This window comes from Phymastichus coffea, unplaced genomic scaffold, assembly GCF_024137745.1.
Source record: "Phymastichus coffea isolate CEN01 unplaced genomic scaffold, Cenicafe_Pcof_1.1 PCOF00034, whole genome shotgun sequence".
Taxonomy (NCBI): Eukaryota; Metazoa; Arthropoda; class Insecta; order Hymenoptera; family Eulophidae; genus Phymastichus; species Phymastichus coffea.
In genome coordinates this window covers 1677440-1691750 of record NW_026706845.1, presented here as the reverse complement: position 1 = coordinate 1691750, position 14311 = coordinate 1677440, and the positions used below count along the sequence as shown (strand labels likewise).

Here is a 14311-nt window from a genome sequence, read left to right as displayed (position 1 = left end):
AAAAGGTAACGATGACGGCTACAGGAGAAATTGATTAAGGGCGCAGCCGGGTAACGAGGCGAGAATTAGATTAGGCAGGAAACCGGTGTGCAGGAGAAATCAATGTAGTGCAAAATGATGCCAGATGATACCAGTAGCTGCTGAAGTCTCACGTCCATTCAGATTAAGATGGATCAGGTTATGTGACAACTGTAGAATGAGGTAATGTGTAATTCCAGGGCAAATTATGCACTAACTAGCTCAAGCCTAGCTGTCCCTTGGACAACACATCACCTGGAACAAGTTGCTCGCAGAGGTGCAATAAAATTATATTAGTTAAACTGTAAAAACCTGGAGCCGATGTAAAGTGCGTGCGGCGCTCACCAGAGAGAGAGAGAGAGAGAGAGAGAGAGAGAGAGAGATTACGAGCCTTGACCTTCAATGCAGAAACGGGAGGCCTGGCTGCGCCCTGCGGACGATGATGCTGGCCGTCGCCTGGCAACTCCTACCGACTTCACCGTGTAGCGTCCCGAGCAGATGCTGGAACAAGGCCGTCGTCCTCTTTCCTCTCGGTTCTTTTCGGCTCCTTGATGACGTGTGCGTTCGGCTGACCCTTTGTTCTCAACTGCACTTTCGACTCTGACCGACTAAACCATCTTAACTTCCGATCGACTAAAAAACCTTCTGACTAACTACTCGACTCACTATCGTCTGTGTCGCTCATTTTCTTCCACGATCGACAGCTTCTTCCTCATTCTTTCTTCCACTTAACCTACTTATTAGGCGGTGCGCGATCAATGCGCTAATTGGTTCGCGACGCGCGCCTGCCTAATCCTGCGTGGGGTACGTACGCCCCTAACACTCTTTCTCTTTCTAACACCTATACTTTCGTCGTCAACTTAATAGCTTCGGGCCGACTCGGTCTCGCTCGGCAATCTCCGTCGGCTGAAACAAAGACCATGCATTAGGCGCATTCTTAAATGCGACTAATGCTGGTCACCCTGCCTTGCCGAGAGAGGAGCAACTGGGAAAAATACCGACGAGAACAAGCGCATCGCTTGCTCTCGACACACCCCCTTCCAGACCAAAGTTTGCAACTGCGAACGGCCTAATCTTCTCCCTCACAATCTCTCTCTCTCTCTCTTTCGACCGGCAACTGGCAACCATCGCTAAATGCTCATACTTAAATAAACATCTTAAACATAGCTTAATTAAACTTAAGTATAGGTTGGTAACAATCAAATTAGACTAAGGGCAAAAGTTTTTCGTTTTACCTGGAACGTCAAGTCGAAATATCAAGCCCGTTATCGCAGAGAATCGACTAACCCACGATGCCCCAAAGATTGAGACTTAACCAAAACTTAAACTAGACAAAAGAAACCTACCACTATTGTTGTCGTTCAAGCGACTCCTAATACCTTAGCATGAGCGCTCGGAGCTCATTCACCGTAAGTGGAGGTGAACTTGATTCGGAGAGCTTATTGCCGACAACCTCAGCCCCCTCGGGCTTATTTACCCTTGCGTCACAATCCATCAGCAGACTCACGGATACAGGCGCCTGTTCCATCCGCGTCGCGACAACTACTCGCGCAGTGCTGGTCGTACTGGTTCCAGCTTGGTTTCCCTCCGCGGCAAGCGTTTTACGCGCGAAAATCTCCCTGTGCCTCTTACCGCACCTCTATCGGGGCTTCTTCACCTTTAGCGCTCCGACGGAAGACTCAAGACTGGTCACCTCTGGCCTCACCTCACGGTTTCCGACCGCGAAGCCTGGAGTCCTACCAGATCACTGGAGCGTTCCCTAGTCCTTCCCTCCTCTACGAGCATTCTGCACGTCTGATCCGCCCTGAAGGCATCGCGGCAGCGCGGACAATCGTAGACGAGGACGCCGAGTCGTCCGCAATTCCGGCGTCCCGGACGTGAAAGAGACGGATCCCTGCAGGCCGACATGGGATTTGACCCCGTTCTGCAATTGAAGCAGCGGAACGGGGCCACGTCTAACTCTGGGTCCCAGGGGACCGGCGCCATACCCTGCAGAAAACTACCTTGGACCAGGCCAAACCCTGCCTCATCTATCCAACAAGGAGGAGCGGAGAGGGATGTTGAGCTTGCCGCCTGGGAAGACGTAAGGGATCGTACCGGTCTATGGGCTGGTCGCACCGGTGCTACAGCGTCCACTTTCGTCTTTCCGGTAGCAGTACCTGTACCGATTCCCAAGGCCTTTCCTCCATCAGCCGCCGAATCAACCGGTGGCTGGAGAGTGCTTGTTATTTCAACAACAGCTCCCTCCACTGCCCGGGATGCCATCGACGTCTGACTGGAGGACGTCCTCTCGAAATTACATGCAGAAAGATTAAATCGTATGGAGCACTTCCTCCTTCCCGCATTCTGCCGGGCCTTAGACTCCTTTTTCCGCTCGTTCTCCAAATTACCGGCTGGAGAGAATTGCGCGTGCCCACCCCTGCAAACAATCTGGTACACAGAGTCCGACCTCTGATGCGCGAGCGGCTTGTATGGGAGAGGAGCTTGGACGTGCGACTGCGGAGCTACTCGGGGCAGCTCACGAGCCGGCATCGTCTCCTCCTCGGAGTCACTGGAGCTCAGCACCATCTCCAAAATACCATTGCTGGTACCTCGCAACAAGGAACTCCTGCTTCCTCTACCAATGGAAGCCCTCATGCTACGGCTCCTGTTCGCCGATTTACCGGCGAGATAGCCCGCCGCGGCAGCTAAAGTGTCCAGCGATCTCTCGCCTTGACTCGATTCCGCCTGCGGAAAGACAATTCCCCCTTTTGCCGCGATGACCCTCGACTTTTCCGACACTTTGCAGATGCAAAGCGTCGTAAGCCTAAGTGCTGCACTCCGACGTACCGCTTCGTCTCTGGTACGCGTTGGAGCCGCCAGCTGGACTATCGAGCCTGCCTTTCGATTACCCGTTAACAATCGTACCCCTCGCCGATCGCCTACGAACGGCGTTGGAGGTGAGGACAAAGTCGGCGGCAAAGGAATTTCCTTCGCCTTTCTGTCATCGCCCCCACCAAACGACGTCCGGGCTAACTGCGAGGTGCAGGAGGCAACCTAGGCGTCGTAAGAGGCCGCCTGCCCTAAGCCCGAAAGCAGGGCGGCAGACCTCGACGCCTAGTTAACCTCTATAACTTCAGAAGCTTCCAGCGGATCTACCCGTGCTAACGTGACATCTGAAGGTACTTGGTCCCCGACGATATGAGGGATAGGGCCCGAGGCTCCGGACTCAGCCATCGCCACTTTTTGTCGTTGCACTCGTTAAACCTTTTAAAAAAAAGAAAGAAACAAACAAAAATTATCATACCTGAATCGTCCAATAAATCTATTTATTTACCTTTCGTGGAGACATATAACGCTAGACACGGACTTGAGTAGTAGGATGTTTACTGTTTGTTGCTAACTCGTAGATCTCGGGCGAAATAACTGAAATAATTTCAAACGGTCCATCGTATTTCGGATCGAGTTTCGCGTTTTTACCATCCGCTGCGCTGGAAAGCGTATGGACATTGCATCAAACCAAATCACCTACCTGGAAAAGTGTCTGACGCCTACTTTTATCGTAGTGTTTCTTTTGCATTTCCTGGACTTCATCAATATGCCTAGCTACCAAATCGCGTAACGCATTTAAACGTGATAGCCTGCCCTCCTACGGATAAATAAAAACAATTTATTTTCGTATCTATCTTAACAATAGGGGCTTTTACCTCAATCTCGCACTTTAAACACTTTACCGGAAGCGGATCTCTACGAAACCCTACGAATTATATGTCATCTCATAAGTCCTGCAGGAGCTTTCTGCTCAACTTTCATCTATTGACAAATGGTGCAATTACTAACATAACGAGCTACGTCTTTACAGATTTTAGGCCAAAAACACTACGTAATTATACGATAATGAGTCTTGTAATGTTCCAAGTATCCAACTGTGGGCTTATTGTTACACTCTGTGAGAATACGTTCGCGCTGATCTCGAGTTCTTATGCGTCATAATCATTACCAAGCATGTTGTCAACCACTGGATGTGGCCGGTATGTATATAGTTTGCCATCAGAGTATTATTAATTTATTTATAGAAAAGTTTAGTTGTATGTAGTATAAGCTTTATTTATACATATTTGTAAGTACATATGTAGATTCCATTGCCATGATCGAAAAAGTGAATACCTGAAAAAATAGCTTGCATTATGTCGTACAACTTATTATATTTTGTTGTCAGTTGAGACAACAGTGGTCTACCCCGTACTTGTACTTCGTCTACAAAAATTTATCGATCTTTGATACTGAAATGTTGAAATTTGAAAAGATTGAGTGCTTGAATTCTGTTAAATGCTCTATTGACTATTGATCTCTAATCTTGCAGATTGAACGGTGGAGGTTATCTGAAAAATGGAAAATTTATATAAGAACAAACTCTCACGATGCAGAGCAAACCGCCGCTCCGTTTAACACTTATGATAGTACGTGTATTCGCCTTAACGTCAGATGATTTATCTTAGTTGTCTTCTATCAAACGGAGTTGAACTCACCTTAAGTCACGTGTTTTGTGACACTCAATGAGTTTTAAGTGTGAGTGACTTTATTCCTAATCTTCTTAATACCCTAGATGTAATCGGATTAAAACCTGAGTCTTTTTCAATTACTTAAACTACTAGGAAAATTTAATGACGAAAACGGCGAATAAATTTAACTGACTTTAATTAATAAAAATCAATACAGTCTTTGTAGGGCCGAAAGACTAACGCTCGCGAATAAGATTTTACAATTAGTTATATTCGGTGAGAAAGAGAAAGAGAGAAGATTCGAATTATACCGCGAACTAACGTTCGACGCGAATACAAAAAATAACGCTATCACGAATAGACAAAATACCGAATGTATTTTGTATCGCTTATAATGACGGAAGGTGCACCTACCATGCGGTGCAATTACGGTGATCAGCCGTAATTGTTGATGCAAAATATCAACTGCCGCTGCCCCTCGATTAATCAGCTGCGCTGCTACAATCTGCCTTTATATGCTGCAATCTGCTGCTTCTGCACCGCTGCTTGCTGCTGCAATACTGTCGTTCCACAGACGCACGTAATTGTACCAAGGAAACTTTATTTTGGCGAAACTAAGTGCGAAAAACAAACCGGCGGTAAACTCGCGTGAGCAGCTGAGGCGTAGCTGCTCATTCAAAAGATCGCACGCCCCCTCTCTCTCTTAATTGTTAGAACTAACGCGCGAGAAGCAGAATCGCGAACGGATCGATTAATTAAATCGACTACCGTTGCAATTTAAATTATATTCGATATGCCTTATTTCATTGTAGAAACTATCGATTTCAATGTGTATATTATAGTAACAAAAATGAATATTCAAATCCAGTTTTGGATAATAAATAATTTATACAATACGCACCATTAATAGCGATCGATTGTTTAAAACAATATTAATTATTGAAACAATACGATTATAATTTGATCATATATATAGCTAATTTTTCCTTTTGACTAAGCGTAAGGTGTCAGATGATAGTATAAACAAGACCAGATCATTTCGATGAATACGAGGTCTGTCCAGAAAGTATCGCGCCTACGTTTATATCTTCGCGACATAGTGTTCGAGCAACCTCTACCGGACAGAAACGTCAACAGTAAAGCCTCACAAATCTATTGGTTACTTACTGACACCTGCCGGACGTATAGTTCATGCGCAGCGTGTCTTTGTTTACAGTGCCTCTTTCGCGTTCGTCGGAATTTGATATTGTCAAAAATGACTGAAAAACAAGATCAACGAATTTGCATCAAATTTTGCTTTCAACTCGGAAAACCGAGTTCGGAAACTATTGAAATGATGCAAAAGGCCTTCGGAAGCGAGTGTATGAGCAAAACACGAATAAAATAATAGTATAAACGGTTCAAAGATGGTCGCACTTCTGTCGATAGTGATTCTCGTTCCGGCCGACCTTCAACGACAAAAACCGCAGATAATATTGAGCGAGTGCGACTTGCAATCGAACAAGATCGTCGTATGACTGTGCGAGAACTAGAAGAAGACCTTGGGATACCAAAACCTATCATTTCAGAAATTTTAACCGAAAACTTAGGAATGAAACGCGTGTGTGCGAAATTCATCCCAAAATTGCTCACAGCAGAGCAGAAGAACATTCGCTTAGAAATCGTTCTGGACAATCTGGAAATGGTCAATAATGATGATAATGTGCTTAGAAAAGTTATTACAGGTGATGAATCATGGGTTTATTGTTATGATCCTAAAACAAAATAACAATCTTCACAGTGAAAGCATTCTGAATCGCCAAGACCAAAAAAAGCACGTCAAAGTCGGAGCAACGTTAAGTTAATGTTGATTGTTTTTTTCGATTGTGAAGGTGCTGTACATCACGCATATGCACCAACAGGTCAGACAATCAATAAAGAATACTACGTTCAAATTTTGAAACGTTTGCGTGATGCAATAAGAAGAAAACTGCCGCACTTTTGGGAAAGTGGTGATTGGCTTCTCCATCACGATAATGCGCCAGCGCATTCATCCAATCTTGTGCAGCAGTTTTTGAGCAAACACAATATCGCATTGCTTCGACAATCTCTATACAGTCCCGACACAGCCCCTTGTGACTTTTGGCTGATTCCAAAACTAAATAAACCACTCAAAGGACACCGATTCAATGACAAAACAACGGTTGAAAACAATGCGACGAGTGTACTTAATGCTATCCCTAAAAGTGAGTTCCAGGACTGTTTTGAAAAGTGGAAACATCGATGGAACCAAGTTATTCAATCAAGTGACGATTACTTTGAAGGATGCCATCCACCAGATGATAAAGAATAACGCTAGCACGAAAATATAAAGGTAGGCCCGATACTTTCCGGACAGACCTCGTATATGCTAAACTCACTTACGCGCTGATCATTTCTTTCACGTTTGATAATACTTAATAGAAACTGTTTGCTCATATATTAATGTTTTCACGGAACGAAATAAGCAAACATGTCTCCTGACGGTAGCAATGGGATGTAAGTATATGCAAAATTCATGAATTTTGCAATCTATAACATGTAGATTCGTTGCAAAGTAATATTACGATAGGATATAGCAAGAGTTTTTGAAGTTCAACGCTGTACTAGCAATGTACGAGATCAGGGTTAATATATTCTCATAATGTATATCCTACAAATGACAATATTTTATAGATAAAATCGCAAATAATATTGTAATAAAAAATGATAAAATCATATTTTATAAAAATACATTAGGTTTATACTTACTAATTATTCTATAGATTGAACATAGTATAATAGTTGTCAGAATAAAAATAGTATTCCAATTGTGTTTGTTATTCACAGTTGCAACCCCGAGAAACATAAAAATTATTGTTTCTGAACTGCTTGAGAGCATCTTCATCGTATATTTGACTGTTGTATGTGATTTATAAGAAATATTAGCTTCCACATAATTTTTCATTGTTATTCCACAAAATGTGATACTGGAAAATATATAAATTGCATAAATATTAGATATTTGCTTGTAATAGGAAATTGAATCCTGCGACTTATAAAAATACTTTCACTTCAAAATTTTTTTTCATAAATAAAAATAGATGGAGTATGAAGATGATATCAGATTTTTGTTTGAATGCGTAAGAGAGAAAAGGAGACAAAATCCCTAAAGAGGAATAGAAATTTGTTGTATACATCTTTTAGACAGTAGCGTTTATTACAAATGGAGCAATATATAAATTCATATAATTTGTAGTATTAAAACATGTTATAAATATAATTTTGAAGTACCTTTTGTATCAAAATATCGTATGAGTTCTCAGTCTAAATAAGTGCCACAAACTGTGTGTCAATTATGATTCAAGTGTTTTGGTCCAATTCTAACGTTGGATACTGATTCAGAAATTATAAAACACCACAGAAACACTAGTTGTCTCTTATTAAATACTGTATGTCTTACTTTAACCTTGAATTATCTTGAACCTGATCTACTGGAGTTAAATTGACTGGGAATTCAGATTTAATGTACCCTGCCGGTCAGTCACTTTTACCCCCCCTCGAGCAAAATTGCTTGAACTTGGAAGTTTCATATTTTTGGTCAGAATCAACGTACAGAGACTAGCGGAAGCGCATTTGAAAGCTCTTTCCAAGAGCTTTCGAATAATATGCATCGCAAAATTTATGAAATCGGTTTTCTAATTTTTTCAATCGAATATTCATCAATGAAAATTCCGAAATTTTCAGTCTATCTTTGATAACTTGCCAATTCTAGGGAAAAAATCCCACGAAAATTTTGAGCACAGCATTTTCTTCCTTTTTCCAAACCCTATCCAAATCATTCGTCAAAAAATTTTTTCCATCAAATATGACCCTTGTATGAGAAATTTCCTTGAAAATTGACACGTTTTTTCAACTTTTTATAACTTTGTAAATAAAAATTCTAGAATAAAGCGTACATGAAAGAAAATGTTTCTTTTTTCACGTTGAATACTGTAAAATTTTTTCAGATTAAAAAACAAATATTTTTTTTATCCACTTTCTATGGTCGTTCAAAAAAAAAAAGTAAAATATTCATCTGCAACGTGAAATTGTCTTCATGTAAAATAAAAATTGTAGATTTCAAAAAATTGTTGTTCCCATTTTTTTTCCTCACAAGAACACTGTTTTTCAATAACAATAATGATATGTCATGATTCAAATGAAAATACATGCTTAATCTGGAAAGTTATTTATTTAAAATAATAACTTTACATAAGTTTCATTGAGTCTAAAACTTGAAGATTATCTGCTATTTCACTCTGGATTTGTTTCTAGCGTGTTTTTAGTAGAATGTCATAACATAGAAATAGACAACAAAAAATAGATAACAAAAAATAGACAAAAGTAATCAAATGCGATAGGACGATGAACCAAATTTATTGCTAAATATCATTCGAAATAAATAAAATTAAAATAAATAAATGCACCGTCTTATAACAATAACACGAAACAATAGTGACTTTGTAATTAACAAACATAAACTTGCGATAATTAGAACTTGTATCACACAAATTAAACTTTTTTTTCATCAAAGTGCTCTCCTTTATGCTTGATAACAGCTTTGCATATTCTTGGCATCCTTGCGACTAGTTTATCCAATGCTTGGGCAAGATTTTCTCACTGCTCCCATAGTAGTTCGATGGGATTCAAATCAGGCGACTAGACTGGCCATTGCATAACTTTTAATTTTTATTTCTTTTCTAAATTTAAGAGATAATTTTTACATAATTTGGATGTATGTTTTAGATCGTTATTTTGCTGAAACACAAATTGTGCTCCCACTAGTCGAATTCCTGATGTTACAGCATGCCTTTGTAGAATGTTTTTGTAACTTTCTTTCATTAAGATTCCATCAATTTTCACAATATCACCTATTTTTGATGTAGCAAAACAACCCCATACCATAACTAAACCACCACCATGCTTCACACTCGGAACTAAACAATCACTATTATATTTCTCACCAACCCGTCTTCTTATATACACTCTCCTTCTACTTCCAAAAATTTCAAATTTTGACTTGTCAGATCACAGAACATTTTTCCAATCATAAATAGTCCAATTTTTATGACTTTTTGCCTACTGTAAGCGTTTCTTTTTATTTACACATTGAAGAACTGGCTTCTTAACGGCAACTCGATGAAAAAGTCCTTTCTCTTGCAAACATCTCTTTACCGTACCCACACTCACAGGTTTTTCTAAATGTTTGTTGACATCTGCGGTAAGTTCAAAGGCAGTGGCTTTTCGATTACGCAAACTTGTTCGACAAATTTAGTCATCTTCTTTGGCAGTAGTTTTTCTTCTTGGTTTGCGTTGCCTATTTTCGACAATTCCAGATGTACAGAACTTTTTAATATTATAAGCCACTGTGCGCCTGTCTATTTTCAACTGCTTTGAAATAGCGTGACTACTCATTTGCAGTTCATGAAGGGCAATGAATACACACACGTATACTCACTATCGTTTCCTGTACAATATATATATTTTTTGCACCGGCTATAAAAACAGCGATGAAAAATAATTGAAAATCAACGTTCTTGTGAGGAAAAAAAATGGGAACAACAATTTTTTGAAATCTACAATTTTTATTTTACATGAAGACAATTTCACGTTGCAGATGAATATTTTACTTTTTTTTTTAATTGTTGTTCCCATTTTTTTTCCTCACAAGAACACTGTTTTTCAATAACAATAATGATATGTCATGATTCAAATGAAAATACATGCTTAATCTGGAAAGTTATTTATTTAAAATAATAACTTTACATAAGTTTCATTGAGTCTAAAACTTGAAGATTATCTGCTATTTCACTCTGGATTTGTTTCTAGCGTGTTTTTAGTAGAATGTCATAACATAGAAATAGACAACAAAAAATAGATAACAAAAAATAGACAAAAGTAATCAAATGCGATAGGACGATGAACCAAATTTATTGCTAAATATCATTCGAAATAAATAAAATTAAAATAAATAAATGCACCGTCTTATAACAATAACACGAAACAATAGTGACTTTGTAATTAACAAACATAAACTTGCGATAATTAGAACTTGTATCACACAAATTAAACTTTTTTTTCATCAAAGTGCTCTCCTTTATGCTTGATAACAGCTTTGCATATTCTTGGCATCCTTGCGACTAGTTTATCCAATGCTTGGGCAAGATTTTCTCACTGCTCCCATAGTAGTTCGATGGGATTCAAATCAGGCGACTAGACTGGCCATTGCATAACTTTTAATTTTTATTTCTTTTCTAAATTTAAGAGATAATTTTTACATAATTTGGATGTATGTTTTAGATCGTTATTTTGCTGAAACACAAATTGTGCTCCCACTAGTCGAATTCCTGATGTTACAGCATGCCTTTGTAGAATGTTTTTGTAACTTTCTTTCATTAAGATTCCATCAATTTTCACAATATCACCTATTTTTGATGTAGCAAAACAACCCCATACCATAACTAAACCACCACCATGCTTCACACTCGGAACTAAACAATCACTATTATATTTCTCACCAACCCGTCTTCTTATATACATTCGTTGGATTCACCATCTTCTACTTCTCTATGCGAGGGGGAGTGTCTCGCCTTACTCAGTAGAAGGACGCTCCGAAATTTCAGAAGCACGGCACTTAACAATACCTTTCATCGTGCTCCGGATGGGATTAGGGGTGGATTAGCCAGTGAGATTAATTTAATATTGCAGTAATTACTTCGAAAGAGATTTAATACATTTTCCAACATTGTATTTTCAACAAACGTCGCTGGCCTGCAGTCAAAAAATGTTAATTGCTTACCACGTGGCACGTACGGACGCCGCCATCTTGAACCCTTCGCGCAATGATCGCTGTGTATTAATCGACAATTTCTCATGAGATCATCCGTTCGTTATTACGACTCTTCGCCATAATAATAAAGTAAAATATCGAGCTGTTTGCGCAACTACGGACGCAAATGCTGGCCAGCCTACCTATATAATGAAACGGATCACGACGCGTCAACTTGCCAAACAAAAGATACTGAATACTCTCTGAAGGGTGTCAAGAAAGATAAGTTTTGCGGGGTTTAGGTGTGCTTGTTATCACGACTAAGTCGTAGCTCCTAGGGTCATTCCTTTCTTCTTTCTCTCATCACTAAATTTTATAGCATGCTGTCGTACCGGTCACGTCGTCTTACTCAAAGCTAGCTCGAGAATCAAATGAGTCCGTCATGTACTCTCTCTCTCTCTTTTCAGCATGCTCTCACATTTCTTCAATTGCCTGGCCACTTACCTCCCCCTGTACGGAAATGTCATTATTACCGGCTTTAACGCCGAACTAAATTCTAGCTCTCTGTCTGATGCTCGAGCTTTGAGATCTCTCGTTGACTTATATAACCTCTACGTTGTATCCACTGATTCCACACATCATTGTCTCAGCATAAATCCCCCTTCCCATACTACGCTTAACCTATTCATAGTGAAATAATCCAAATGCAATTCAGAGCTTTGGAAAATCCGATACTCCCATTATTACTGGCCACGATTTCATCACGCTCACCCATCCTTTTATCGCGAATAAGCACGTCATCAGATTCATTAGGTCTCGCGGATTAAATCGGGTGGATGAAGCAGCCTTGAATGAGATCCTTAACAGCTATCTCTTGTGTTCGGTCGACAAATCTCCAGTACGATTGGAGCGCTCTTCGGACCCGCCGATGGATGCTGACTTGTTTTCCTTTGACGGATTGGTACACTCTCTTACTGAAGTCTTCATAAAGTCCTTCGATGCGGGCCCCTCTTGGGTACATCAAGTTATCTTCTAGGCATAAACCCTGGGTAACTCCGAGCATTCTCGGACGTTAATGACGTCTCAAATGCCCTCGACTCAGCAAAATACTCCTGTATCTCAAGCAGGCTGTCCTCCGCAAGAAATAGTAAGGCCAGATGGAGCGATTTACGAAACTTGGAAGTCACTAAGCGCGCTCTTACATTACTGTTTCGATTCTTTCCTCCAGCCGCAAACACCCACTTTGCCAACATAGTCAAATTGTCTCCTCCCATGACAAGGAACCTTTTTGACGCCCTTTTAGCGTGTCCCCCAAATGTTCCTCACGCCTACTCCCCATTCGAATTTCGTGAAGTTACTAGCCAGGAGGTTATGGATGCACTAAACTCGTCCTCATCCAGAACATTTGGTCCTGATGGTTTGTCTGTCAAGATGCTCAAACTCGTTTCTTCTACATATCTCTCGGCTCTCACGCATCTTGTCAACAAATCATTATCGTGTGGTATTTTTGCAACCATCTGGAAACGATCTCTCATCAAGCTACAAGGAGCCCAAAACGCCTGTATACGCTTCGTAATAGGTTGAATTTCATATACACCTACACTATCCTTAAACAGCCACATCATCCACCATAGATTAGCCCTAGGCTGGCTATCACTTACACCGAACAGGTATAGAGCTCTCGCCGTTCTGGCCTAATCTTTAGTGTCTAGAAAATCGCCACACTACCTAGCTAAACATCTATCTATCCCGCTTGATAGTGTCATTATCCGGCGCTCGAGTCGCCATCAACCACCAGTATTTGAATACAAAGCTCATCAAACTGAGGCCTGGAACCATTCATTTACGATCCTTGCACAAAGGATACTCAATTCATTGAGCGTGATCCTGTTCTCCACTAATCGGATCTCTAACTTCAAGGATTGGACACGTGACTATTTTGAAATTATAAGGCTAGAACATGGATTGAAAGAGCGACTCGCGAAAATCTAAGGCCAGTGCCGACAGTGTCCGATTACACTCTATACCAAACAAGGTCAATCCAGTCGCGTTCTCCCAAAATTATCTAACCTCCCACAAATACCCCATTATCGACCTTTGGTTCATCAAATAGCTAATTAAACTTAACTGTTTTCAGCCAAATGTACGTCGCTCCCCTTTTACACCTTTCTTCTTTCAGCCTGTTTTGTAAAATAGGCGCCATCGCGTTTTTATTATTTTTATTATTTTTATTATCTTTTCTATTTTTATTATTTTTATTATTTTTATTATTTTTTATCTTTTATTATTGTTATTATTGTTGTTTATCTGTTATTTTCATTATATTTTTTATATATTTTTATTTTATTCTATTTTTATATTTTGTGACGGTAAACGTCAAATTAGCGCTGATTATTTAACTTAATTGCTGTCTGTGAGGGCAGCACCTCCCGGGGGGACGAAATAGGTACTCGAAAAGGTGACGCACCAGGTCGTCTACACACCGACGCCCCCGGGGGCGGCACCTAATCCGAGTCTGGAATCCGTCGATGGCGAGAAGAAGGTTCTACCCATTGACGTATTCAACCAAATGCTGTTGTCCCTTAAGGAAATATCGGCGGAAATGAAGAATAACCGCGCCGACAAAAGCTCGACTTCCGAGGACCGAACTAAAAGGCCGGAGACTCCCCGTAAACGAGGAAGAGAGTTCTCAGGGCCGACCAAATGTGCCGAGTGCGGCCTACTGGGTTACTATAGGAAGTTCTGTCCCCAGTGCAATAAGGGAAACGAGCAAAGGAGTGGATAGGTGGGGTTGATCCCACTCCTTCATCCAGTAACCCAAACCCCGTCAAAGAGATCTCACAGCCTCCGCCAACACAGCCCACGCCATTAAAAGCGAGCGTGTTGGGCGTCGAGAACGAGAACTCCCTTCCTAACGCCAAAGATATACGTGGCGGAAGAGTGCACTTGGAGAAGAAGAGTTACGACGCCAGTAAAGCCAAAGACCCTAGACCAGCCGAGGCGG

The 14311-nt window shown here is 40.7% G+C and overlaps 1 protein-coding gene across 8 annotated transcripts in view; it reads right to left on the bottom strand.

Moving 5' to 3' along the window:
* The window catches only part of LOC131663385 (probable Na(+)/H(+) antiporter nhx-9), a 1718187-nt gene that overhangs the window by 1134120 nt on the left and 569756 nt on the right, over positions 1-14311 (bottom strand). For all 8 annotated transcript variants that reach the window (XR_009301845.1, XR_009301846.1, XR_009301847.1 and 5 more), the window contains one exon: positions 7269-7486. Coding sequence is in view for 5 of the 8 variants with exons in the window: in XM_058933773.1 (XP_058789756.1) it covers positions 7269-7486 (218 nt within the window). In the remaining 3 variants the exon portion in view is untranslated. The remainder of the gene's footprint in view (positions 1-7268; positions 7487-14311) is intronic.